General features: G+C 47.3%; 1 protein-coding gene across 2 annotated transcripts; it reads right to left on the bottom strand.

The window, feature by feature from the left end:
* Positions 1 to 2,629: 2,629 nt before the first annotated feature.
* Positions 2,630 to 26,005, bottom strand: YPEL3 (yippee like 3). Of its 2 annotated transcripts, none has more exons than XM_069244063.1 (5): positions 25,895 to 26,005; positions 19,317 to 19,485; positions 7,035 to 7,078; positions 5,850 to 5,958; positions 2,630 to 4,123 (listed from the first exon to the last, which is right to left on the bottom strand). In XM_069244063.1, the coding sequence occupies exons 2-5, from the start codon at positions 19,431 to 19,433 to the stop codon at positions 4,034 to 4,036; spliced, it is 360 nt and encodes a 119-aa protein (XP_069100164.1). In that variant the 5' UTR covers positions 19,434 to 19,485; positions 25,895 to 26,005; the 3' UTR covers positions 2,630 to 4,033. The 2 variants fall into 2 exon arrangements, with proteins under 2 accessions (XP_069100164.1, XP_069100163.1); XM_069244062.1 differs by having other exon boundaries at positions 25,757 to 25,993.
* Between the last annotated feature and the right edge of the window lie 1,593 nt (positions 26,006 to 27,598).

Genomic DNA, 27,598 nt, shown 5'->3' with positions numbered 1-27,598 from the left:
TCTGAGAGAGGGTGTTACACCATCTCCCTTTGGAAATAGGTGCTAAAGGCTGGAGAGGGGTAGCCTCTCCCAGCCTCTGGAAATGCTTTGAAAGGCACAGATGGTGCCCTCCTTGCATAAGCCAGCCTACACCGGTTCAGGGAACCCCCTGTCCCTGCTCAGGTGCGAAACTGGACAAAGGAAAGGGGAGTGGCCACTCCCCTGTCCAGCACCACCCCATGGGTGGTGCCCAGAGCTCCCCCAGTGTGTCCCAGACCTCTGCCATCTTGAATCCAGTGGTGTGAGGGCACTATGGAGGCCTCTGAGTGGCCAGTGCCAGCAGGTGACGTCAGAGACCCCTCCCGATAGGTGCTTACCTCACTAGGTGGCTATTTAGGGTCTCTCCAGTGGGCTTTTCCTCAGATAACGACTTGCAAGAATTCACCAGAGTGCCTCTGCAGCTCTCTCTTTGACTTCTGCCAAGGATCGACCGCTGACTTCTCCAGGACGCCTGCAAAACTGCAACAAAGTAGCAAGAAGACTACCAGCGACATTGTAGCACCTAATCCTGCTGGCTTTCTCAACTGTTTCCTCATGGTGCATGCTCTGAGAGCTGTCTGCCTTCACCCTGCACTGGAAGCCACAAAGAAATCTCCTGTGGGTTGACAGAATCTTCCCCCTGCTCCAGCAGGCACCAAACTTTAGCGTCACCAGTACTCTGGGACCCCTCTCATTCTGACGAACGTGGCCCCTGGAACCCAGGTGGTAGACCCAACTGACCCGGACTGTCCAGTGGCCCAACTGTCCAAATTTGGAGGAGGTAAGTCCTTGCCTCCCCTCTCCAGACAGTAATCCTATGCACCGCGTGAACTGCAGCTGCTAGGGCTTCTGTGCACTTTTGCAAGGAATCCTTCGTGCAAGGCCCAGCCCGGGTCCCCAGCACTCCGTCCTGCACTGCTGAACTCCCTGAGTTGACCTCCGGCTTCGTGGGACCCTCTTTTGTAGTGTTGAGATGACTGCTGTGTTCAGACTTCTTGAACCTGTGTTCAAGTGCTTCTGTGGATGCTACCTTCTTGAGCATAGGCTCTCTGTATTGCTGAGGTCCCCCTCTGTCTCCTCTCCCAAGTGGCGACATCCTTGTCCTTCCTGGGCCCAGGCAGCACCCCTTTCCCTCTACAGAGACTCTTGCAGCTAGCAAGGCTTGTTTGTGGTCTTTCTCCAAAGAAACAACTCTGCATCCTCCAGTAATCCCCGGGACATCTTCTGCATGAAGGAGAAGTTCCAAGCTCTTTTCGTTGTTGCAGAATCTTCAGTTTCTTCCACACAGAGGTAGCCATTTTGCACCTTCATCCGGGGTTTAGTGGGCTCCTGCCCCTCCTGGACACTTTCACGACTCTTGGACTTGATCCCCTTCCTTTGCAGGTCCTCAGGTCCAGGAATCTGTCTTAAGTGCTTTGAAGTCTGTTGTGGTCTTTGCAGAATCCTCTATCACGAGTTTAGTGCGTTTCTGGGGAAATAGTAGTACTTTAGTCCTACTTTTTAGGGTTGTGGGGTATCTTGGACATCCTTAGTGTTTTCTTACAGTCCCAGTGACCCTCTACACCCTACACTAGCCTATGGGTACATCCGTGGTTCACATTCCAATTTCTTAGTATATGGTTTGTGTTGCCCCTAGGCCTATTGCATGCTATCGTATTCTACAGTGTTTGCACTATTTCTGACTGTTTTACTTACCTGATTTTGGTTTGTATGTATATTTTGTGTATTTTACTTACCTCCTAAGGGAGTATATCCTCTGAGATACTTTTGGCACATTGTCACAAAAATAAAGTACTTTTATTTTTGGTAACTCTGAGTATTGTGTTTCTTGGGATATAGTACCTATATGATATAAGTGGTATAGTAGGAGCTTTGCATGTCTCCTAGTTCAGCCTAAGCTGCTCTGCTATAGCAAACTCCATCAGCCTAAGCTGCTAGAACACTACTAATCTACTAATAAGGGATAACTGGACCTGGCACAAGGTGCAAGTACCATTGGGTACCCACTATAAGCCAGGCCAGCTTCCTACAATAGTCTATATATAACACATTGAAATAAATGTAGTGTTGGACTTACTCAACTCTAGCCATATCACAATAAGAAACAAATTTAAAATGTTAGAGCTATCATACTATGGAAACATTATAACCACAAATGTAAATGTGATATTGTGATATTGTGGCTAATCTATTACAATAAATCGGTTAGCTTTAATATTGGACCAAACCTAGGGCGAATCAGTCTAGAATTATACAGCTTATTATAGTGAGGATCAATTAGAACTAATATTAATTACACTTACTATTGGACCTATAATCGCATTGGTAAATTACAATAATAATAGATAATAAAAGCATGTGAATTACAGTAAAAATGTCAACTCAGTGTTGAAACTTAAAATTACAAAATAAACCGGCTTCATTCAGAATTTGACGTACAACACTGTGAGCAACTTAAGAGTACTGGATAGTTTTAATACTGTAGCAATTTCCCTGTGAACAACTAAAATAGCCTAATGTGGTTACATGTAATATTAAAGCTATCCAATCGCAAGTGTCTCTAAAAGTATTTGAAATAGTATGTAAACATCGAAATAAGTAAACAATCCAGAAGCATGAACAACATAGTATTTATTCAAAAGAATTTTTACGTATGTTAAATATAAAATGACAAACAGGTAGTTTCATGATATACACCTACCACATCTGCAACATGCACTACACTCTAGTAAGTGCCAGGTGTTCGGGCTATCAAAAACAGTGCGACATAACAGAACACATAATCACAAAAAAATATGTACAAACACACGTGCTGCTATGCATGCACCTCCGGGCGTGACCAGCACACATTCCGGCACTGTCCCACACCATGTGGGACTCTCCTCCTATAAAAAGCTCCTCTGGAAGAGGACTCTCATCCTTCCAACGCAGAAATACAGAGACAGAAGTAGATCACATGATGCAGCTTAAAAGAGAAGACCTGGGCAATACCTGTTTGTAACCGCAGATTAAATCCCAACAATCTCTCCAGTTGATCCGCCTTTCAACACCCATATAAATATTCCCGTTTTACTCTGGGGTCCACTTCCAACCATTGTGTGCAGACCACACAAGAGATGGGAGCACTACACATTCACTCACTGAACTATGTAAGGCACCACCCATCGAGGGCACCACCAAGTCAAACCAAACCTACGTGTTGGCTAGATGCATATGTTCACCAGTGTTGGTAGATCTTTGACCAGAAGTAGTATGGTAAGCGGAGGACATTCCGCCACGTTCCGAAACAGAGGACATCTTTGGTTGTGAGGGGGAAAGTGCAATAGAATAAAGGGTGAATAATTACCCAAAACCTCGTTTCCTATTTCGGTATTTTGAAGACAAAGGTCTCTTGGTTGGAAATCACGAAGGCCCCTGAAGTCAAAAATCCAAACTTGTGATGAAATTCTGCTCTGAGTCCAACTGACAGTTAAGCATTACATCTGTAGCTGTAGCTCCCAGTAAGATCACAATCTTGTCTCTACGAAAATTCTATTAAACCCTCTCCAGCCAGCAAACAGGCGCCACAAGGCCTAAATGACATGGAAACGTGGAGTATGAACGCCACAGTGAAAGAAGAACACAACGTTTGCATCCACCAACTCCAAGAACTTCTGCACAGCACAAAGAAAAGACACCATCTCTTGCATTGCACTGGATGACAGGGTGGCTCTGGCAAGCCCTGTCAAGAAAGACTGACACACAACAAGGGAGGGGAGAAAAGAGAAAGAATGCTTTTTCTCACCATGACTCAACATGTAAACAGTTACCCACTCCCCCACCCTCAACACCCCCCAGTCCATAATCACTATTTTTCACACACAAAAAAAATCTTGTAGGAAAACTGTCCATGATGGAAGGTTCTGGAAGGTCTGCCAGCCGGCAGTGATGGTGTTGGGCATCTGGCACCAGGGCGCAGATGAGGCATCGGGATGGAATCACAGAATTTGTTTCTCCGCCCCAAACGCGCCGGTGCCTAGTCCCAGCCATTGTCTTTGATCATGTGGTTGAGCTCAATTATGTACTTGCCCTCTTTGTACTTCTGGCTGCTCTCATATGCCTGCTCCTGCAAGGGAGAGGAAAAGAAAATCATGTCAAGGGAGAATGGCTTCTAGGGTGGCGACTAAACAGCCTAGGCTGGACCAGGTAAGACAGTAAGAAGGAGTCAAACAGACCAAAAAGGCTCATTAACAGTGAAAACAGTGATGAACAAGGAGTGGACATGTAAGTTAACCCTACCGTCTGTCGCTCAAGTTAACAGACTTGCAAAGGCATATTAGGATTACATCAGTTTGTATTGACAACCAGCCCCTTGTACCAACACCCCTCACTCACGACAGCTCATGTTAGAACAGGGGTCTTCAAATTGGGGGACAAAAGTGTTGGAGGGGGGCGTCAGGCTCTGGCCAAAAGTGGCATTATACTGATAACAGTGTTTTGTTTTAGTGAGTGGCAGAAAGCCCCTCTGTAACGAGCCATCACTAACATCTTTTGTCATTTATATCCTGGCTGGTAGAAGGTGTCAGAAGGGACTGTAAATATTCTTCAAACCCACTCAACCACATTTAAAAAAAAAAAAAAAAAAAAAAAAAAAAACACACTGTGGATAAGCCTGACCATAATATGTCTGGCAATCATGTATTTGATTGCAATTTAAAATTGGCAACAGAACTTAACTGCAATGTTTAAATAAGTCTAGAAATATGTAAACATCGGCAGTTTAATAAAATAATAGTGAAACATTTTAAGGGGGGGCCCCCAATTTTTCTAATTTTTTTTTTTTTTTTTTTTTTACTTGAAGACCACTGTGTTGGAACAATTTAGTGGGTGTATTCGCAAGAGAGAGTAGAGACAAGGATGACACTCACAGTCGACCTTGGAAGCCGAACTGTGATTAATTTGTAAATGGAAGCGTGCCAGTGCCCAAAGCTCTCCTCTGAAAAGCGCGACTGCCGCAATTAAATGTGAGACCACGAAACACTGAGGCAGCATAATCTGAAGCCATGTAGGGTCTCTTTAATCCATTTACAGCCACTCTCTGCCCTATCAGCTCACTCTTGCACCTTTCTGCTTGCTCCCTTGGTGATGCTTTTTCGTTTTTCTCTTCCTCCGTCTTTCCCATATGTCTTTTGGTCCCAGTACATGCTTGAGGCAGAAGAATAAGTGCCGGCCCTGAAAAATAGGTGCCCCGCACCGGAATCCACTGGCTCAAATTAAGCACTGATGCAGAAACCTATTAGTGACCTTGAGAAAACCCAGTGGTTAAGAATACTAGACCGTTAAAGAAACTGTTTAAATAGCTTTTGGGGAAACATGTCTCAGATCCCTGAAAGGTGGCCTGGTTTAGAAAAGAACAAGGGGTTCACGGGTTAAGGCGAACAAGGGCGTGCTGCACATGAGGTTGGAGAAATTTTGCAAAGACAGGCCAGATGACACACGCTGTTATAGGGACTTGGGGCAGGAATGAAACCTCCAGCGTGGGAGGGTGGACTCGGGCACATGTTATGCTCAATCTGTAAGGAGGGAGCAGCCACACCTGAAAAAATAGAGAATGAGATATGGCCAGAGTAGCTCTCCAAAACACACCTGGGACCCATGACTGAATGGGGCTCAACTTTAATGAGACCAAGACTGACTGAATACACGGTCTGAAGACTGCAACTGCTGTCCAACGCTGAAGCAGGCTCTACTAACCAATCTAGCGTTTCCTGCTCTCTTACAGTGTACCACAAATGGTGATATTGGGGATGTTATCAACTGCTAAAAGGCATTCTGCATCCCAGGATACTTACATATTTCCAGCCCAGGGTGGTCTTGCAGTTTTCACAGTAAATATCGGCCACAGCATGAAGGCCCGTCAGCAGCACCCGCTCCTCGGCTGGTCCACAACCTACATTCACCCTGCATGGGAAGGAAACAGAGGCACTTGACTGTCAGTGAAGCGCTGTAGACACCAGAATTACTAGAGGAAGTTACTGCATGCAGAATAAAAGACATCTTCCCCTTCCTTTTGCCGGGGGACAGGACCACGATGCTTCAGCATCTATGTTGTCCAGAAGTCAAATGACAGAAGCAAGACAACAGTCGCAGTCCTACTCATTAGCACTAAACAAATACATTTCAAGTGGGAACATCCAACAGTCGTGCTTTTATAGTTTTCTTTAGGTTTAAAGACTATGAGGCTTCCATACGCTGTGGTGTAGTAGCCTTATTTTTCATGGAGTTAGCCAATGCAATCCCATAATTCCCATAATTGTGAGTGATTTTTTCTCTACCGATTTCGAAATTATAGTCTTTGTAGCTTGAGTCCAGCAACCCCTGACGCTCGTTTCGTTCTGTCAGAGTTCATGAGTGGTAAACTAGTGCCTGTTGGAGGCCTGCACCTGTAAATGCTTTAAGAAGCCCACTGAAGCGTTGAAACTACAGCTTCACTCATGAAAAGTGCGTCACTGCTGGCGAGGGGGACAGCAACTGGTGTCGCACCTGGAAGTTGCTGGCTGCACACGCACTGGGTTCGGTCACCGCATGAAATATTCCTGTTATATTCAGGCTGGGTCAATGCAGCAACATTAAACGAGCCCAGGAGAAAGGATGGACCCGCAATTATAGTAGCCAATGTACGAAGCATGCAGGGAGGGCCAGCTTGGACACAAGCAGTCACTATCTGCAAGAAGCATGCCTGCATGAACTGGCTGGGCACACCAGGGCGGGTCCCTCCAGACAACGCCTGAAGGAGACAGGCGGTGGGGGGGTACATTTACTGTATCTGCACAGAGCACCCCAGGGACGGGCATTTTCTATGAAACATGTTCACAAGTGGTTAGTGACTAGGACTGATTCTCTCTCCGACGCCATGCAAGCCAATAGAGGCAAGTGGTTGATGAGGGAAACGCAGATACCGATAGAAAGGCCATTTGATTACACTTAAAAACAGGAATAGGAGACATTTTAGCTGTCATTGTATTGCTCATACTTACACAGAGTTGAAGAGATAGGCTCGGCCTTGGCTTCCTTGAAATGACTGTAAAGACAAAGATAAGAAGCAGCACTGTCATCGGTGGGAAACAAATGATGGGAAATACAATGGGAAAAGACTGTCGGACAATCACCGTGGACATGCATGAAAGTTATCAGTCACGTCGTGTCCTACAGATCACCCCAAAACGTCTCAACTCACAGCAGTAATGCTAACAGAGATCTGTAAATGTTACTCATACTAACAATATGTCACCACTTTAGATTCATGGGGTGCAGCTGATGTATTTTAAAATACACCCACAGAAACAATGCCTCAACCATGAATGCAGTCTCTCCAGATAGAAGATTTAGATGAGTGTGTCTTAACCATCGTCACAAAACACACGCACGCATAGTTCCATCCCTAATCCATGAGAGAGAGGGAGAGACAGAGAGAGAGACCATCTACAACAGTTACAAAATGAAGAATTTTCCTTAGACAGAAATCACTCCCTAAATTGTGACACTAAAGGAACTTGGTGCAGATGTCTCATTTTTATATTGCAACATCCCCTAATGCACACAAGTCAGTTGCACGATAAAAACAAGCATTTGCAATGCTTTGGGTCTCACGTTTAATCTAGGTAGAGTTATTGGCGTTGTAAATTCCTAACTGGACTTTTCTTGCCACATAGATTGAAAATGAAAGGTAAAAAGGTTGACATAAGAGAGCCCATTCAAAGCGCCATGGCTGCCATGAGCGCGAAGGAGACACACAAAAGGAAAAAGAAGTTCGCTCACAGTCAATCATATCGACAAAAGCGCAATTATCTATGTAAGAGGGTCGGTGCCCAAAGCATTAACAAAACTGCACCAAAGAGGGACAAACATAAAGCATTTATCAATGATAATGAAGGATTTTTGAAAGGCAAGCCCACAAACGAGTGACAGTGATGGGTGTGTGGTGGACGTGGTGAAAAGCCCACCGATAGATCCCAACAGGTCAGAGCACTTGTGCGCTCAAACTGAAAAGGGGGAGGTGTTAATTTGCCCCAGTCCTATAATTTGAAATGGCCCATGGTATACATGTTGCTTATTATCTAGGAAATTCTTAAAATGTTACTCCCTAACAGGCTCATCACTGATTAATAATATTTGGAGCTCCAGTACTAGTCTTTACATACACAAGATCTATTGGCTTTGTCAAGGTTTTATAGACCAGTTGTACAGCAGCGCTGGCTGCTGTGTAACATGGCTCAAGTAAAGAAAAAAGCACTATGACTCGACAAGCGCTGACTGCATCATATCGCTTTTTTTCTTAATGCCATGTTGCACAGCAGTTTGTGTTGCTGTGCAATATGTTTTAAAAATATTAAACAAAACTAAATATCTCATATCCGCACAAACTATTTGGCTTTGTTTAATGTGTTTTGTGGCGGATTGGAACAAGGGTTGGAGGGTGGAGGTGAAACGCAACAGATATTAGGAAGAGGGCGGTGGGGAGTACATGAGGGAGGGGGAGACGTAAGGAGGCAGTAGCAAAACAAAGGAGGGCGGCGCACTGCAGGAGCAAGCAACACAAGGGAGGTGTGAGTGAGGAGGGAGCACCAACACAGTAGACAGCGAGGGAAGTACAAGGAGCAAGCAGCATGACTGAGGCTAAGGGGAGGAAGAAGGGAAAAGCAACACAACGGAGTGTTGCAGGGGGTATTGAGCAAGAGCACAGACTGTGGGAGGAAGGGATCTGAGACACTTGCACTTTTAGATAGTACATGTGAAAAAAGTAAAATAACGTGCCTGCGGCTAGTAGGAGGACACTGGCCGTTGACAGGAAGCTGTATTGTGGCCATGCTCCACACCAGGGATTCACACTGAAGTTCCAGGAAGAAGTAGGAGGCAAGAAAGAGGCAGTGAACAATAAGAAGCAAGGAAACAAGAGTGATGGCGGGGCCACCAAATGATAATGGCCCGTTTTAAGCTTTTTTTTTTAACAAATGATTTCTCCAACAGCAAGTGCGCTGTCTTAGGCAAAACCTAAAAATTGTCTAAACACAAAAATATTTTTTGCTTTCAAAAAGCACACATAAGCTTAGGAGTCCCTGACATTGAAGGGAACTACTTTTTGTGTGAAGGTTTTGAAGGCTGTAAGGAAATGCCTCCTTGGCATGGTTACCCCCTGACTTTTTGCCTTTGCTGATGCTAAGTTTTGATTTGAAAGTGTGCTGAGGCCTGCTAACCAGGCCCCAGCACCAGTGTTCTTTCCCTAACCTGTACTTTTGTTTCCACAATTGGCACACCCTGGCATCAGGTAAGTCCCTTGTAACTGGTACCCCTGGTACCAAGGGCCCTGATGCCAGGGAAGGTCTCTAAGGGCTGCAGCATATCTTATGCCACCCTGGGGACCCCTCACTCAGCACAGACACACTGCTTGCCAGCTTGTGTGTGCTAGTGGGGATAAAAAGACTAAGTCGACATGGCACTCCCCTCAGGGTGCCATGCCAACCTCACACTGCCTATGCAGTATAGATAAGTCACCGCGCTAGCAGGCCTTACAGCCCAAAGGCAGGGTGCAATATACCATAGGTGAGGGCATAAGTGCATTAGCACTATGCCCCTACAGTGTCTAAGCAAAACCTTAGACATTGTAAGTGCAGGGTAGCCATAAGAGTATATGGTCTGGGAGTCTGTCATGCACGAACTCCACAGCACCATAATGGCTACACTGAAAACTGTGAAGTTTGGTATCAAACTTCTCAGCACAATAAATGCACACTGACGCCAGTGTGCATTTTATTGTAACATACACCCCAGAGGGCACCTTAGAGGTGCCCCCTGAAACCTTAACCGACTATCCGTGTAGGCTGACTGGTTTTAGCAGCCTGCCACACTAGAGACATGTTGCTGGCCACATGGGGAGAGTGCCTTTGTCACTCTGTGGCTAGTAACAAAGCCTGTACTGGGTGGAGGTGCTTCACACCTCCCCCTGCAGGAACTGTAACACCTGGCGGTGAGCCTCACAGGCTCACCCCCTTTGTTACAGCACCCCAGGGCACTCCAGCTAGTGGAGTTTCCCACCCCCTTCGGCCACGGCCCCACTTTTGGCGGCAAGGCCGGAGGAGATAATGAGAAAAACAAGGAGGAGTCACTGGCCAGTCAGGACAGCCCCTAAGGTGTCCTGAGCTGAGGTGACTCTGACTTTTAGAAATCCTCCATCTTGCAGATAGAGGATTCCCCCAATAGGGATAGGAATGTGCCCCCCTCCCCTCAGGAGGCACAAAGAGGGTGTACCCACCCTCAGGGCTAGTAGCCATTGGCTACTAACCCCCCAGAACTAAACACGCCCTTAAATTTAGTATTTAAGGGCTCCCCAGAACCTAGGAACTCAGATTCCTGCAACCTAAGAAGAAGAGGACTGCTAAGCTGAAAAACCCTGCAGAGAAGATGGAGACACCAACTGCTTTGGCCCCAGCTCTACCGGCCTGTCTCCCCACTTCTAAAGACACTGCTCCAGCGACGCTCTCCCCAGGGACCAGCGACCTCTGAAGCCTCAGAGGACTGCCCTGCATCTAGAAGGACCAAGAACTCCCGAGGACAGCGGCTCTGTTCACCCAAGACTACGACTTTGCTACAAAGAAGCAACTTTGAAACAACTTGCGTTTCCCACCGGAAGCGTGAGACTTGACACTCTGCAACCGACGCCCCCGGCTCGACTTGTGGAGAACAACCACTTCAGGGAGGACTCCCCGGCGACTGCGAGACCTTGAGTAGCCAGAGTTGCCCCCCTGAGCCCCCACAGCGACGCCTGCAGAGGGAATCCCGAGGCTCCCCCTGACCGTGACTGCCTGCTTCTCAGAACCTGACGCCTGGTAGGGACACTGCACCCGCAGCCCCCAGGACCTGAAGGATCCGAACTCCAGTGCAGGAGTGACCCCCAGGAGGCCCTCTCCCTTGCCCAGGTGGTGGCTACCCCGAGAAGCCTCCCCCTTGCTTGCCTGCATCGCTGAAGAGACCCCTTGGTCTCCCATTGATTTCCATTACAAACCCAACGCTTGTTTGCACACTGCACCTGGCCGCCCCCGCGCCGCTGAGGGTGTACTTTCTTTGTGGACTTGTGCCCCCCCAGGTGCCCTACAAAACCCCCCTGGTCTGCCCTCCGAAGACGCGGGTACTTTCCTGCTGGCAGACTGGAACAGGGGCACCCCCTTCTTCATTGAAGCCTATGCGTTTTGGGCACCACTTTGACCTCTGCACCTGACCGGGCCTGAGATGCTGGTGTGGTAATTTTGGGGTTGCTCTGAACCCCCAACGGTGGGCTACCTTGGACCCAAACTTGAACCCCGTAGGTGGTTTACTTACCTGCAAAAACTAACAAACTCTTACTCCCCCCAGGAACTGTTGAAAATTGCACTGTCTAGTTTTAAAATAGCTATATGTGATTTATGTGAAAACTGTATACGCTATTTTGCTAATTCAAAGTTCGTAAAGTACCTACCTGCAATACCTTTCATTTGAAGTATTACATGTAAATCTTGACCCAGTGGTTCTTAAAATAAACTAAGAAAATATATTTTTTCTATACAAAAACCTATTGGCCTGGAATTGTCTCTGAGTGTGTGTTCATCATTTATTGCTTGTGTATGTACAACAAATGCTTAAGACTACTCCTTTGATAAGCCCACTGCTCGACCACACTACCACAAAATAGAGCATTAGAATTATCTCTTTTTGCCACTATCTTACCTCTAAGGGGAACCCTTGGACTCTGTGCATGCTATTTCTTACTTTGAAATAGTACATACAGAGCCAACTTCCTACAAAGGCTAATTAAGTGGGCTGCACCACTACCCCTTACTGTCCACTGTAGCGTGTGGAAGAAAAAATGTGAATGACAAAACACACAAACTTAAAATTGAAAAAAAGAAATATATATATATATATATTTAAAAAAAACATACACACTAAAATTCACCAGTTGTAGTTAATTGAAGAAACAACAACTTGTGTCCCCATCATGCACAGTGTTGTCATCAGTGATGTAATTTCAGATGTCATCAGTGATGTTATCAATGATGTCAGAACATTTCATGAGTAAAGTAATATGTGAGGTCATAAGTTGCGCATGGCAAGGGGGCGAGTTATAGTTTCTTCAGGTAAGTATAACTGGTGGATTTCAGTGTTTGAGTTTAAACATTCTTGGCTGTGCATGGCATAGGACTGGCCAGAGGGTCTGGCTTGTGGCCAGGAACTCTGCTTAACTGACCCCCTCGCCCCATGGGAGACCAAACCCCAACTCAAACAACGCCCTTTTTTTTATTATTTTCTTGATCCCATAGGACACTTGCGAGAATCTATTGGGAGCCACTGTACCTGCCTGTGCTGCTGTGACTCTCTTAGGGGCACATGGGGCTCCGGTGGCTCCACAGAGACTCCTGCGTGATTGCAATGCTCTAAACAAAACCACAAAATTAATTTGAGCTCTTCTTTCATGGCCTCCCTGCACAAGAGCTAGGGGGTAAGCGTATTCCTACCCTGCTTCCTAATAAAACATAGTGATTTTTAATTTTCAGGACACTGGGACCGAGTCCCTGAGTCCTATAATGGTGGCCGCAACATTTCTCTTTGTGTTGCAGTCAGCCAATCAAAACAATCACTTTTGCAGGACTCACAGATGCCAGTCTCTCGTGCAAGAGTTAGATGACAGGAAAAAAGCCCCGAAGGCCAATCAAATAGCTCCATTGTTGCATGCCAGCATGAATCCTGTGGGACTTTTATACACCCAAACGTGCAGATATCTATAATTTTTTAACCATGAGTTCTCCAAATCACACAAAGTATGCTTTCTGAGTAAAGGTCTAGCTTTTTGACAAATCTGATGCAATTCTACTCAGCTATTTTGGCTTTAGCGTTGTCTAACATTCCCTATGGAAACTGCACTTTGAGACCAGCTCCCCTTTTTCTTGGTATATGCTTGATAGATCATCCCAAACTTTCCAGAGAGTAGCGGAGATAGAAGCACATTTTTTGGAAACTTTGTGTCAAGATTCATTAAACTGTGCCAAAGTTAGTATCAAAACAGGTTGCTGTCAATCAAACTGCTTGGCCACACCCAGATGTCTATAAATGTTTAACTTTAACTTCTTAGAAAATACTAAATGGATTTCACCAAATCACAAAAAGCATTGGCAAAGCCAATAATTCTTGCCTATACAAGAGCTATTGGCTTTGGCAATGTGTTTTGCCATTTGGACACCAGTGTGGCTGCTGTCCATCTTGGCTAAAGGTTAGTGTCATGGAGTGTCAGAGTGGAGTGGGGAGTATAGCATTGTAGAGTGGATTCTTTGGAGTGTCGTAGAGGAGAAGTAGAGTGTTAGAGTTGAGGGGAGCAGAGTTCAGTGGCAGAGAGTTTAATAAATTGGGGTGGAGTGGATTGTAGTGGAGTACAGTGGATCAAAGTAGGGTGGGTTGAAATAGGGTGAGGTATATTGGATTGGGGTGGATTGGATTATATTGGATGGGTGGTTTGGACTGCTGTGATGGGGTGGGATGGATTGGATTTGAGTTGGGTGGATTAGATTGGACTGGAGTCGATTGCATTCACTTGAATTGGAGTGGGGTGGATTGGATTGAATGGGGTAGACTGAACTGGAATGGGATAGAGTGCGGTGGATTGGAGTAGAGTAGTGGATTGGAGTGGGGTGGGGTGAAGTGACGTGTGTATTGAAATGGGGTGTGTGGGGTGGCTTGGATTGGAGTGGGGTGAACTTGAGTGGGGTGGATTGGACTGAGTGGGGTGGGGTAGGGTGGGTTGAATTGGAGTGGAGTAAATTAAAATGGTTTGGAGTGGATTGGACTGGAGTATGGTGGATTAATCTGAAGTAGATTGGGTCCTAGTGGGGTAGATAAAAGTGGACTGTATTGGAGTAGGATGGATTAGGATCGTGTGGGTGGACTGGAGGGGGGTGGATAGGGAACAGTGGACTTGATTGGAGTGGGGTGGATTAGAGTGGGTGGATTGGAGTGGGTGGGTTCTAATGTAGTGTAGTGGGCTGGATTGGAGTGGTTTGAGATGGTGTGGGATGGGTTGGACTGGAGTAGGTTGGTCGGGAGTCGGATGGATAGGAGCAGGATGGACCGGATTAGACTGGAATGGATTGGGGTGGGCTGGAGTGGATTGGATTAGGGTGAGGTGTATTGGATTTGTAGTGAGATAGATTGGACTGAGCTGGGTTGGTGTGAGGTGGAATGGTTTGTAGGGGTGGATTGGCATGGGGCACATTGTTTTGGATTAAAGTGGGCAGACTGGAGAGGGGCAGATTGGAGTGGGGCGGTTTTGAGTGGGGTCATGTTTTGGATTGGAGTGGGGCAGATTGTATTAGGGTGGATGGGGGTGGGGTGGATTAGACTGGGTTGGTGTGGAGTTGACCGAATGAGAGTGGGGTGGATTGGAGCTGGGGTATTGTTTTGAATTGGTGTGGGGCAGATTGTATTAGGGTGGATGGGGGTGGGGTGGATTAGACTGGGTTGGTGTGGAGTTGACCGAATGAGAGTGGGGTGGATTGGAGCTGGGGTATTGTTTTGAATTGGTGTGGGGCAGATTGGAGTGGGGGTGGGAGTGAGACAGATTGTTTTGGATTGGAGTGAGGCAGATTGGAGTGGGGTAGATTGTTTTGGATTTGAGTGGGGAGACTGTTTTGGATTGGAGAGGGGTAGATGGGAGTGAGGCATATTGCTTTGGATTGGAGTGGGCAGACTTCTGGGTTGTATGGGACAGATCGTTTTGGAGTGGTGTAGATTTTTATGGATTGGAGTGGGGCAAATTTAAGTGAGGCAGATTAGATTGGAGTGGGTTGGGTTTGATTGGTATAGGGTGAGGTGGGGGCGGTTCGATTGTAGTGGGGCGGATTGGGGTGTACTTAATGATTGTCTATTAAAGCATAATTTAAGAAATTATACATAATAAAGAAACATTGTTGCTTTGCAATCTTTAGAACAGGATAATTGTCATCTTTTGAGACCAGAACCCACGAGCAAAAACAAAAGAAAACAGAAGTGCAAACTGAGAAAAGACGACTTGGCAAAAAATTTAAAACAAAAACAAATCAGAAAGTTTGCTATAAAAAACTTTGCAATTTTGTTGGTCATGCTGGGCATGTTTTTGAGTGTCAAATACTTTTAACTTCTAGTATGCTGCAAAGAGAAGGCATGTAACAAATCTGTACCTCAATCACGTCAGGAGCAGCGGACGTGCACTGATTAAGTTGAATCAATCAGTGCTTGGTTCCTGCTCCAGACAGAGGAACGGAAATGATGCTAGGCATGCAGTGATGAATTACGAGGCTGCAAGGCAGAGTGCCACACAAGGCAACAAATGGTAACCCAGCGGCAGGCTTCAATCCCTTTACTGTATACAACAGAGTCTTGCAAGTGACACACATGTTCTAGCGCATGCACTCACAAGCTCAACCCTAAAAAGCACACCAAGATCTAGCTTTCTGCCAAATTTGGTGTAAATCCATTCAGCCGGTTGGGTTGTAACTATGTCCTTATTTCCTACTGAAAAATTGATGGGGGAACCGTGGTTTGGGACCCCCCCCCCCCCCTTTTGTGATGGATCACCCCGAAAGCTTCCAGGAAGGTGAGCTAGATGAGACCTTTTTTTTAAAGTTTTCTGAAGATATGTCAAACGGTGCCAAAGGTATAACCAAACCCAAAAAAATAAAAATTCGATTTTCAATGGAAACGTTGTCCTACTGACAACTACTCAGTGGCGACTGCCATTGGGTAATTTATATATTAAAATCAACATTGACAGACTCCAGCCAGGTGTGAAACAATATATGGGAATTTTCCAACTTTCAATATTTCATCATTCAAACCCTGTATGCAATAAAAACATTATGGCCTTTGATAACGATATCTCCAAGAGAGATCGAGGGAGCGTGACATGAAAGAGTGATAGAGCTGTACCCTTTGGCCAGCGCAACCAATTGCACACACTGATTCCTTTCAGGCTATTTGTGCACATTTTTATTTCATCACAACAACCTTGTAACCAAGATCAGAATGCAATGGGTTGGCCCTGAGGCACGGAAATAATGTGGGTTAGCTAGAATCACAAGGTTGTCAGAGGAAAGATGGGACTTTCCAAACCCTCAAAGCATTGACTAGCCAAGGATTTTTCTAGAGCTCTCACGCATTCCTTGAGGCAAGCAAGCATTCTCAGCTAGTAAAATCATCGGTTCAAAGCCTTCCCACAGCTGAAAGATCATTTTTTGACTCTTTCTGCTAATATCTCTGCAGGGAAACTACCTTTAAGTAAGTTTAGTGAACACACCTAAACTGTAGCTCAACAGTGATAACCGTGCTGCTCTTTAGGAGGGGCTACAATCTTCGAGTCTGGGGCATTTCCCTGTCAAGCTCACTGTAAAGGTCGAGACTGTCCTATTCTTAGTGTCCAGGACCGTTGTGCCAAGCCCCTCTGGGCATGTCGCCTGTCAAACCGGCTTCAGGGCCCTGACAATCACGCGCTTTCCTCTGCCACACTAAATGCGGAGCCAGGTTTATTTATAATCCTCTCTCCCATCAGGCTGAGTGCATAACATGGCCACCACCAGTCTCCTGCGCGATAGAGTGACAGAAGCCCCCAGCCACTACATGTTACTCATTCCTGTCACCTTACCAGCAGTACCTGGCCTTTGGTTGATCTCGCCTTAAGAATCTGCAGTGCCTGGATCCTGTGGTCTTCATCTTTTGTTAGTGTTGACCAGTTTCAGTCACTCATTTGTGCTGCAAGTCTGCTTTTGGCGAGTGGATTCACTGTTTATTCCTGTATTACAGGAGGTGCTGTGGGGTATTTTGTATACACAGGGATCTGCATGCGAGACCAGCTGGGTCCTAAACCCTATCTATTCCCCTCCATGAGGGAGGCACGTACACAAACTCCCAAGGTCTGGCCTAGCTCCCAAAGTCTCAATCTTCATAACTGATGTAACGTCTTTGCTGAGAACAGGACGGTTCCTCAGAACTGTAAGTTATGAAAAATCAAACGTGACTGGTATGACTAGGCGAGGATTGTCACGGACTACTGATAGGTGCAAATTGTGGACAAAGGAAACATTTTAGAGCGGAAAGTTGCCACAGGTGAGTGGCTGCTGTAAGTGCGGGCTGACTCTGGCTAAGATTCTGTGAGCGGCTAACTTCTAGGAGTGCAGGTTCTCTATGGACACAGAGTTTCCACAGGCATGCAGTTGATCAAGCTATTGCAATCGTATGTGCAGGGATCCCGTCAAGGCAAAGTTTGGGTGACTGGCATCCATGTGGGTAGTGGATTTCTAAGGGTAAAGGATTTCTACAGTCAAAGGGAATCAATGTCATACAGATGCAAAGGGGTCGGGGTTATAATGGGTCAATGGGTCCCATAATGGCAAGGTTTCTGTGGGTGAAATTCACAAGAGTTGTAGATGTAGTGGAAGTCTATTGGTGTTGAGTTTTTATTGGCAAAGACTTTCCACGTGTGCAGTGTTTATGTGGAGGGGGTTCTTTGTGGGCAGCTTTTATGGGTGCAGGCGCCTGGAAGGGAGGGAAACAATGGGTGGTTGGTTTAGCATTGCTTTGGGTGCAGTCTGTCCCTATGTGATGCAACAGTATTCATGGTTTCTGTAAGTGCTGAGTTTTCTTAGGTTCTCCAACCCCCTCTTTCTACATTTAAGTAACCATTTGCGCAGAAATTGCTCCCTTAGAAAGAAATCTACGTAGTTCGTTTACACCATCGGGGCGTTTTTGTTGAAGGGGCGAATTATTCACAAAAAAAATCTAAATTCTTTTCTCTTCCATACACCATTGTAGCGCTCCGTTTCTAGTGCCAGTGCACCTTTCTTGACCCTCTCTCCACCCGGTCTTCCCCTCCCTCTTCTTGTTACTCCCATCCCTCGTTCTGTCGCTTACCCGTCCTACCCTGCTGTAATAGTTAATAAGTTACCTGCTCTAGCATGTCTGGAGACAGAAGGCTCTGTTGACATACAAGACAGAGCTAACCTTCCCTGCTCCTTCCACCCCTCCCCCCAATAGAGTGCCCTCGTGTCCAAACAAAGTAATCTCCGCAGGGGGTGGAAGGAGGGAATCAGTGCTACAGCTCATAGTGCCAGCTTCCTCCAGTGCTGCCCTCACTGTGGGCCTCTCACAGCAATGCCAGCCCTGTGCTATGAGATGCCGAGAACGTGGGTTTCCGGGAGGTGGACACAATGCAACTTTCCTGTAGTAGAGACCCCAGAACTTACCCGCCAGTGCTACAGGAGTCTAGCAGTGTAAACTTCCTCCCACAGCACCCTAGGCGCGAGCTTCTCCAGCTATCCCTTCAACTGGCGCTCACCCCTGAAGTTCAGACGGAGCAATAGGACTCCAGCAAATATTAAACTTCCTCAGCAGTATAAGCCTGTGTAACAGTGCTAACACCCTCCTCAGTTCTCGGTGTAAACTTCCTCAGCAGTACTAGCTTCTAAACTAGTGCCAACATCATCCCGTAGTGCTCAGTGTAAACTTCCTCTGCATTATAAGCTTGTATACCAGGGCTACCACCCTCCTGCAGTGTTCTTGTAAACTTCCTCAGCAGTAGTGGCTTCTTCCCCAGGGCTACCACCCTCCCGCAGTGCTCTCAGTGTAAATTTCCTCAGCACTATAAGCTTCTAAGCCAGTACTAACATTCCCCAGCAGGTCTATCAGCAGTATAAAAATATTTAGCAGTGTAACTGCTTCGCCTGACCCTGCAGTAGGAATTCTAGCTAAGCGTTTCAATTCACTGTTAGCGCTGTATGACTCCATGATGTAAAGTTCTTTCAGGGACTGAGCTCGTTGCTGAAGCACCTGCTGGGAGTTTCCCTAAGCAATGCCATCAATGTGAGCTTTCATTGGCAGTTCCTAGCCAGTGATATACATACCTCTAGAAGTGTAAACCAGCTGGACAACGCAAAGCTTCCTCCAGCCGTGCTACTGGTTTAAACTTGCACGAGGAGGGCCCCCTCGGTTCCCACCCTCGTACCTCCCTTGTGTCCCGAGGCTCAGGTATTAACAGACTGCCCATGAGGGACAGGACCACTCCAGCAGATGTTCCAGATCGCCTACAACTGAGCTATACGTTTGGTGGTAGTGAGATTAGGATACTGGTCAGGGTCTCTCCTTTTCACCAACTGGCCTATATTCCCCATAGGGAAGCATCCAGCCCTTCTGCTCATGCGCAGTGCTTCAAAGTACCTGCAAGGCGAGGTGTAGCACTATATAAAAATGTCTGCAATGAATAAAAAACATACCTTGGAGATGAGGTCATCGTGGTTGGCCAGGTGGGCCCGGCAGTGCACACAGCTGTATCTGCGGTGACAGTTGTCCAGATAGGCCTGGAATGTCTTGGGCTTTGTGAGTCGGACCATCTTGCTACGAGCACACAAGGGCTGTGGAACCTTCACTGGGGGTGAAAAATACCTGAAAAATAAAAGATGGGTGTGACCCCCAGAAGGCCGCTCTTTCCTCCCCGGCCGGGTCTGAAAGTCAAACTGAACCCTCAAATCCCAGCCAACACAAATGACAGGCTAGAGGATGTTCTGATGCCAGCTACTGCGGTGTCTGTGGTAACAATAACCTCCTGATTTTCATCCTAAACTTGTGGCTACAAAATCTCACAATTACCGCCCTCTTTGAGATAACAAGCAGCATGCACACCATCCTGCCGCTACATTTACCCCCCACGAATCATGTGCTTTACTTTCAGTAGCGTGAATATTTAGATCTTGAACATACAAAGACACATCTAATTTATAAATCAAGCGGACTGGTTGTTCTGTATGTGTTGGTGATCCTTCAAAGCATAAACCTTTCCTGGTGCACTAAGGCAGGGGGTCTGAGTTAGGAAATAAAGCATGTAAAAAGGGATATTAGAGGTGGGGAAGGACTAAGGCAAAAACAGGGGCATAGCTTCCATTGGTGCAGCAGTTGCAGTGGCACCGGTACCAGAGGTTCGAGGGGCTCACTGAAAACGTATTACAGCTGTATTTTATCATTCAAATAAGTCAGGGGAGAGGGCTGAAAGTTGGATATACTTTCTTTGCACCAGGACCAATAATACACTGGCTGCTCTACTAGGCACAAAGTCCTCAAAGGCCCATATTTATGAAGGTTGTGCATTGGGCGACAATACTCCCAAGTCGATTTTGTGGCTCTGCATGGCTTGATAAATCCAGCGCAAAGCAACGCAGCGCAAACTGCTGCGTTGCAATACTCTGCCCCAGGGAGACGCTCCATGGGTGAAGCCTGGGTGTTCGCGCACATTTACCCATGGGTTTTGCTGCATTCACAGATTTTCCACTACTGGTAGATCAGGGAATGAGTCAAAATGCTACACGTCCCCAGAGGAGGCGTCACAAGGAGGAATATCTTTATTTTGCTTCACTTCTTCCTCTATTTGTGCTCCATTCTGCAGCACACACAGAAAGAGGAAAAAGCCGCAGAGCATTGTTTTTGTGTGGAAGGTATGGCTAGGATATTAAAGGGCACCAATGAGTGGAACTGACAGGAATGCATTGTATTATGTTAAATAGGGCACATTCCTGCTATTTCCAATCCAAGCTGTCCAGCTCAGCAAGGCGACTTGCTGCGCTGCATTAAAGCTACACGAATATACCCCCATAAGGGCCTGAGAGGCGCCCAAGGTGGCGGTTTTGGGGGTGCGGCAGACCGCTGTGTATGGGTTTCAGAGGGACTGGTGGATTGAAATGTCTTACGGGTGTGAGGCTGCTGGGCTACTTTGGTGCTGGTGTCAAGTCGGGGGGTTTGTGCCTGGGTAAGCGTAAATCTACATATATTGTAAAGTGCCTGTAAGGGGGTCTTTTATGGCTGCCTAGAAGCATAAAATTGGAAGAAGTTCCCGAAAAGCTACAGAGCCCTTAGATACCAAGGCGTGTGGAAGACGCCCCTTTACCCACAGGGGCACCCGGATGCGTAGATCGTGTGTCGCTCTAGCTAAAACGGGGTCGCCCTGCACTCCTGTGCAGTCTAATAATACCTCAACCCAGTGACACTTGGGGTGGGGGAGATGTGAGAAATTCAAGAGCAGTTAAATCTAGCTGTCCTCAAGAGGAACAGGTGCGCCTCAAGGGTGAAGGGGGCATTATCACGCAAAGGCTGGAGACTTCCGATCACAAAGGCAGACGCTCTAGGTGGAATTTGGATACATAGCAGAATCTACTACTGCTCTGGTATCGCGGCGCTTTTGAATAGTAAGGCCAAACGTTCCTGTGATTAAAAAAGAATGGGGACCTGTGATATCATCAGAAGCCGCATGGAAGTTTATTGGTAAACTCAAATTCGGAGGTGTAGCGCGTACGTGTCGGAGTGAGTGAGTGTGTCTGTCTTGGCGGGGCGAAAGAGTCGTTTTTTTCGGAAGAGCTTGCTGTGGTTGGGCTAGGACGCGAGAGCGAGCCAAGAAGCCCAGAAGAGGAAGTGAGAACAGACGCCTGCCCTGCCCCCCCCCCCCCCCTCCATAACAGACACACATACAGAGCCAGACACAGCAAGCTCCAGTGCAAGTTGCAAGAACCAGTTGTGAAAGCAGAGAGGCCATCAGTAGCTGGAAGTCGAAAAGACTACCACGGGGTGTAAATAAACGGGTTCAGGGAGAAGGACAGTATGTTGCGGTAAGAAAGGGGCAGAGCTGCTGAATCATGGGGGACAGAGGTATAAGGGACAGTGGGCCTGATTCTAACTTTGGAGGACGGTGTTAAACCGTCCCAAAAGTGGCGGATATACCACCTACCGTATTACGAGTTCCATAGGATATAATGGACTCGTAATACGGTAGGTGGTATATCCGCCACTTTTGGGACGGTTTAACACCGTCCTCCAAAGTTAGAATCAGGCCCAGTGTATTTAAGGCATGGGGTGCAGAAACCTGGTGCCCAGACAGGGGTGTCGGTCCAGGACAGCAGGCTGCCTAGGCGATGGAGTACATACAAGTGGCGTACGCCAGTGTTTTGTAACCGGTACAATGCTGCCTTACAGGGCATTCTTGTAGCAGGTAGGTACCGCGGAAAAGTGCAACGTGCTGCGTGGCAGAACCATGTTTGAGTAAAATATCTCTGGGCGGTGCTTTGTAGTGGAAAGGGGTGCACGATAGTGCTTAGTTGTCTTCCGTGGAACGCGCTGCGGGACAGTGCATTCATCGTTAGTCAGGTGCTTCTGCACTTTGGTGCATGGTGCTGCGGTGAACTCTTTTGCCCCGGGCAGGGCCTTGCTTGATAGGGGTAAGTTGTTGCATGGTGTTTATTTGTTTTATAAGAGAGGCTGCAGCACGATACGTGCATTAAGGGGTGAGTGACTGCAGGTTACGGTGTGTTGCACAAGCGTGCTTTGTTATTGGTAAAGCCCCACAGGGCTATATTTCTTGTCTCTGGTAAGGAGCAGTGGGTGATATATTGTCAGGTGGTGGTCACTGGGCAGTGCGCCTTTTATAGTGTTGGTGCTGAAGGTCGTTCTTTGATAGCTTAACATGTTGCAGGGGTCTTGTGGGTAGAGTGTTGCTCATTGTATTATGGCTGCTCACCACAGCGGCCCCAGGAGGAGGGTGTTGACAGACCAGAGAAACCGTTTCCTGTAGACAATAACAGTGCAGCCTCAAAGGATGTGTCAATATTTTTACAGAGGTACCCATAATTTGGGGAGGGTTCTGGGCCTACTAGGCGCAGCAACAGAATGCAGGAGTTTACTAATACTGATCGGTAAACCCGTTAGTACCAGAGATAGACTTACAGGGTCCACTAGGGCCCAGGAACAAACAAATATGACCCCACTGTACTGGGGCATAAATGTGGAAACCAAGCAGAGTACCCAAGGACTCCCTTGGCCTATGGACTTAGAAGTACTTGCTGGGATTACGGGGGAACAACACAGCAGGGCACCCTGGGCTCAGAGCTGGATCCGCACAACCCAAGGGGCCACCACAGAATTACAGGGCTCACTCGCACGAGACAGAGTCGTGGGGCTCGTTGGCACCAGCGACACGACGGAGCAAGCGGCAGATGCAAAGGAACCAATAGGGGGAGAGACAGAACTATGAGGACCAACCACAATCTCAAACCTCACTGGAAACAGAAGCAACCTGTTGAGCCAATACCAAGAGCGGAACCTAAGACCATGACCAGCAGCTTCTATCAGAACGAATGCCTGAGCACTTTTTGGGACTATGACACAAACACCGAACCATTGGTGGGATCGGTCAGGATGGGAGCGCTGGTCCAAATTAGGGGGAAGGTCAGAATTCTTAAGTGTGAGTAAATGTTAAGAGTAAATCAACCATCCCAGGTTTACCCCTTTAATCTGGGGCTCACAACCCTGTTAATCCAACTATAAATTCGGGACTACTAGTACTAGGATTCAAAGAAAAACCGGTCTCGATAAGACACTACCGGAAGGGGGCCTAGGCAACGTGAGCATTTTGGTTGACATCATAAAAAAAAAAATCTTATTCCTAACCCTCCTCCTCAGCCCACGGAGGAACCCTTTAAAACTGTGGTAGAGGTCACCTGGACCACAGCTGACAAATGGCACCACCTCACAGGTGAGACATTTAGTATGTCTACACTTTTATTCAAAATCCAACGAAATTTAGCCTTACCCAAAAAGATTTAGTGAAACAACGGGCCAGATCCAGACTGGGAATCCAAAGCAGCCCTGGCAAATTTTGTCAGACCGCCCCCCACAGAGTGCATACGGAGCAAGCCTGACCACTGCACTGGGGGCATGGAGGAGTCCACCATGCCACCCCCCACCAAAACACTTGTGGAGAAAAATGGCAAAAACAGTGTTTTCTACAGCACATATTCAATTGTATTAGTTTTTGAAGCATAGTAAATGATACCAGAATAGGGCAATTTTTACTGGGGCTCTAAAATGATTCCCTCCCCATCATCCTGTAACAGTGCCTTATCTCTCCATAGCCCCTCTCTCACATGTATTATTTGTTTTCTAATGCTTCTCTTACCAGCGTGGGGTGTTGGAACACTTCACATGACACACTCACATACAGAGCCAATGAATCATACGTGTGTAATTCAGTGTGTAGAAAATGTTACATAAGACAAAGGGGACTACAAAGTGTAGGATTCACATCATCCATACTCGTAGGAATTTTCTAAGAGTGCTTGTTCAGGGGAAACATAAACTCAGGATCAGAACGTAACAGTGGTTATAGTTGACTTTACTAATAAGGTATTTCTACGCAAGTAAACCCTTCTTGGCAAAATAAGTATAATTAAATAATGGGTAAAAAAATAAATAAATAAAAACCTTACTAGCCCGTAACATGCGGTGTGCATGCAGCTCTTTGATGGCAGTTCATAGCTCACTGTGCTAGACTAGGATTGCACTTTATGAACTGCACAGTAACAAAAGAGCTCCGCGACAAAAGCTGCATCACACTGAGCTATGCACATACAATGTTGTTCTGTAATCTGCACAGAACACCTTCTCTGCAGCAGACATAATTCCCCTCTGTCACAACTGCCGCTAGACGAAACCTTGATCTCTCTCTCTCCAGCAGATACATTAATCACCAGTTATCTTGCTACTTTTATTGTTGCATGTGCAAGGAACTGTGCAGTGCATTTACAACTGCTGCACTGCTACTAAACCTAGTAACAAAAGCCACCCCTCCCCCTACACACACACCTTTCCAGCCACCCAGGGAAGCGCCCGATGCCCAGTCCGGCCTTGCAACGAGCTTCCGAATGCAGCGTGCCTCCGACTAAAAATCAAACCTGGGTGACTTAAGGTGTCAACGCTTGCACACTATAAAATACGGGGCCGAAAATTCGTCTAAGCTTTGGGCCTTATTTTATGGCTGCTGGCAGTCTCACTGGGGCAGCAGCATGACTGAGGCCAGAGGGGTTTGGGTGACCGAGAGGAGGTGTTTACATAAATAAAAACATGCCTTCAAAATTCTTTGAAGTGCGGGCGCAGGTATGAGCTCCCACAAACCATCCAGCGCCTGACTGTTGTAAACAAAGAAACCGGAACCAGAGCCTGGGCCCAGGAGTGAGGGGGAGGACGCAGGGGAGCACCAGGAAGTGAGGAGGACTCGAACATAACAAAGGGGAGGCATATGTGTATTCCTTAAGAGGGAGGCAGCAACGGAGCACTGTGGGTATACCGTCAATTGTGGGTTCAGAGTGGGGGAGTCACACGGAAATGTGGATCCGGGGTGGGGGCCGAACGCAGACAAAACACGAAGTGGAGGGGAGACGGAACTGAACAATGGAAGGTGGGCATGCATGTAGGGGGGCTGCAGCGAGGAGTGCAGAAGCTCGAAATAAAGGAAGCAGAACAAAGACAGGTGGAGTTTAGCGTTCAGTGTTGTTGCCAATCCTCGATTTCTATGATCCACCCAGTGTCTGAAACTAAGGTAGCCCCACCCCCTCGAAATATCACGGTAAAGTTTCACCCCCTCTAAAAACTCAGAACGGCTTTAGCCTCAGCATTCGCAAAAGTGGGCCTCCATCAGCCTAAGAGTGGGGGCGGAGGAGGGGTGAGGGTCCCTGTTGTCCCTTTCCTCTAGGAAGGGAGTTTCATGATAGACAGCAAATGTTGGGGTGCAACGCGCACTCCTGTAACAGAGAGAGGACTGCCACAAGGCACGCGATGTCTTAGAGAACGGTGTTGCCCACGACAGAGGCGTGTGATTTTGAAGGTGGTGGAGGTTACTTACTTGCCAAGGACTCCCCTCAATTCCACACTGTTTTGGGGTGTTGCTACTTTGCCCCCCCTGCAGGACTCCCCACCGCCTGGGCGCTGCCGTTGTGCTGCTGACGCGCTCTCTGCAGAATATCTTGGCTCAGGAGCTCACCTCGGATCGTCTCCTGGTTACCTGACAGTTTTCGGGGTCCTCTGTGTACTAGGCGTCTACAAGCTGCACTCTAGTTCTCACTTCCCCCAGCAGCTGATTGCTCACTTGTTTACAAAGCAGCAGATGGGAGGGAACGATGCAGGGGCGGGAAGGCAACCAGATCCCCCGGTCCTAGCCAATCAGCTTCACCTTTTGCAAATGCAGACGCTTGGTGTCCGCCTCCATCCTTCACCCTACCCGAGATGGGAAGGTCCAGCTGCTGAGATAACCGTGCTCTAGAGGCCAGGTGGAGGTCCCGCTCGAAATCACTACGTTCTAGCGCGAAGTCGACCTGAAGACATTGGATCGGTTTACATGGACACCATTTACATTACACAAGGTCACCTTGATTTTATTTGATCTTTTAGGCATGAGGAGATTACGTGATTAGCCCGAATGACATACATGCCAACATCTCAGAAGAGAAAAGTGGGAGATTGCTAGGAAAAAAAAAAAACAGGAGCATGTATTTCCCTCATTCACTTCCATTAGGGCCTGAATCAGGTTACTGGTATAAATGGTATTTGCAAGTATGCTGCTGCAGGATCAGATATTAGATACACAGAAGTAAGTTTTTTTGTTTTCCTTTAGTGTCAGGAGCACGGAGAAATCACTATGGCAGGCTGCGAGAGCTTGATGCAAGTGCTGTGCACTGGCCTGTAGGAGCAGGTTACTGGCAATGCATACTACGAGTTACACAAGACCAGACCCTGTCAGGTGAAGCCCGCTGAGGAATCAGGCTTTTGCATGCAGGAATCGGGAGGCTAGCCTTGAAATCATTAGTCTCTCCCCTGAAACAGGAGGGTTGGCTTGTACGAGAATCACAGGATGTTGAGCCCACGCAGAGACTAGAACCTGGTTCCAAAGTCGGCCCTAACACCACATAACCTCCCCTAATAACATATGATGAATGTGTATAATAGTCCCTGCAGACAGGTTCAACAAACATTTGGTGTATCTAGACTCTGTGTATGTGCCTGGTGTGACAGGAGATTCAATGTATATACTAACAATGTATGTGGTCACTGTGTACCACCTCAAGCGCTTGATGCATGCATCAGCTTAATGTTTATAAATTCAGTGTGTAACTGATCAATAAAAGGCCAGTTACTCGCAGTTAATCTTCATTACTCTGAGTTCTACTCTTGCGTGTCAAAGTCCTTACAGAGTGAGCTCTAGCTCCTCCTACCAGAAGTCTCATCAAGCTTGAAATAAGTTTCCCATCTCTCCAGTATGTACACTTAGGGGGTCATTACAACCCTGGCGGTACAAGACCGCCAGGGCTGTAATGACGGAAGCACCACCAACAGGCTGGCGGTGCTTCCCAGGTCATTACCGCCGTGGCCGGCGGTTTCCCGCCACAATGGCCACGGCGGTAGTAATCCGCCAGGGCAGCGCTGCTAGCAGCGCTGCCCAGGGGATTACGAGTCCCCCTACCGCCAGCCTTTTCCTGGCGGTTTGAACCGCCAGGAAAAGGCTGGTGGTACGGGGAGCACGCAGGGCCCCGTGCAGCTTTTCACTGTCTGCATAGTAGACAGTGAAAAGCGCGACGGGTGCAACTGCACCCGTCGCACGGCCGCAACACCGCCGGCTCCATTTGGAGCCTGCTCCTGTGTTGCGGCCGAGATCCCCGCCGGCCCAGCGGGGATCTCCAAATGGCCGCGG

This window comes from Pleurodeles waltl, chromosome 7, assembly GCF_031143425.1.
Source record: "Pleurodeles waltl isolate 20211129_DDA chromosome 7, aPleWal1.hap1.20221129, whole genome shotgun sequence".
Lineage (NCBI taxonomy): Eukaryota > Metazoa > Chordata > Amphibia > Caudata > Salamandridae > Pleurodeles > Pleurodeles waltl.
This window is presented reverse-complemented; position numbering and strand designations above follow the sequence as displayed.

Bases quoted from the DNA above. Each gene is read 5' to 3' on its own strand.
- YPEL3 (XM_069244063.1), bottom strand. From the start codon at position 19,433: ATGGTCCGACTCACAAAGCCCAAGACATTCCAGGCCTATCTGGACAAC. The intron at 7,079-19,316 runs GTATGTTTTTTA...TTGTCTTTACAG, and splicing joins ACGATGACCTCATCTCCAAG to TCATTTCAAGGAAGCCAAGG. The intron at 4,124-5,849 runs GTAAGTATCCTG...TCTCCCTTGCAG, and splicing joins CCACCCTGGGCTGGAAATAT to GAGCAGGCATATGAGAGCAG.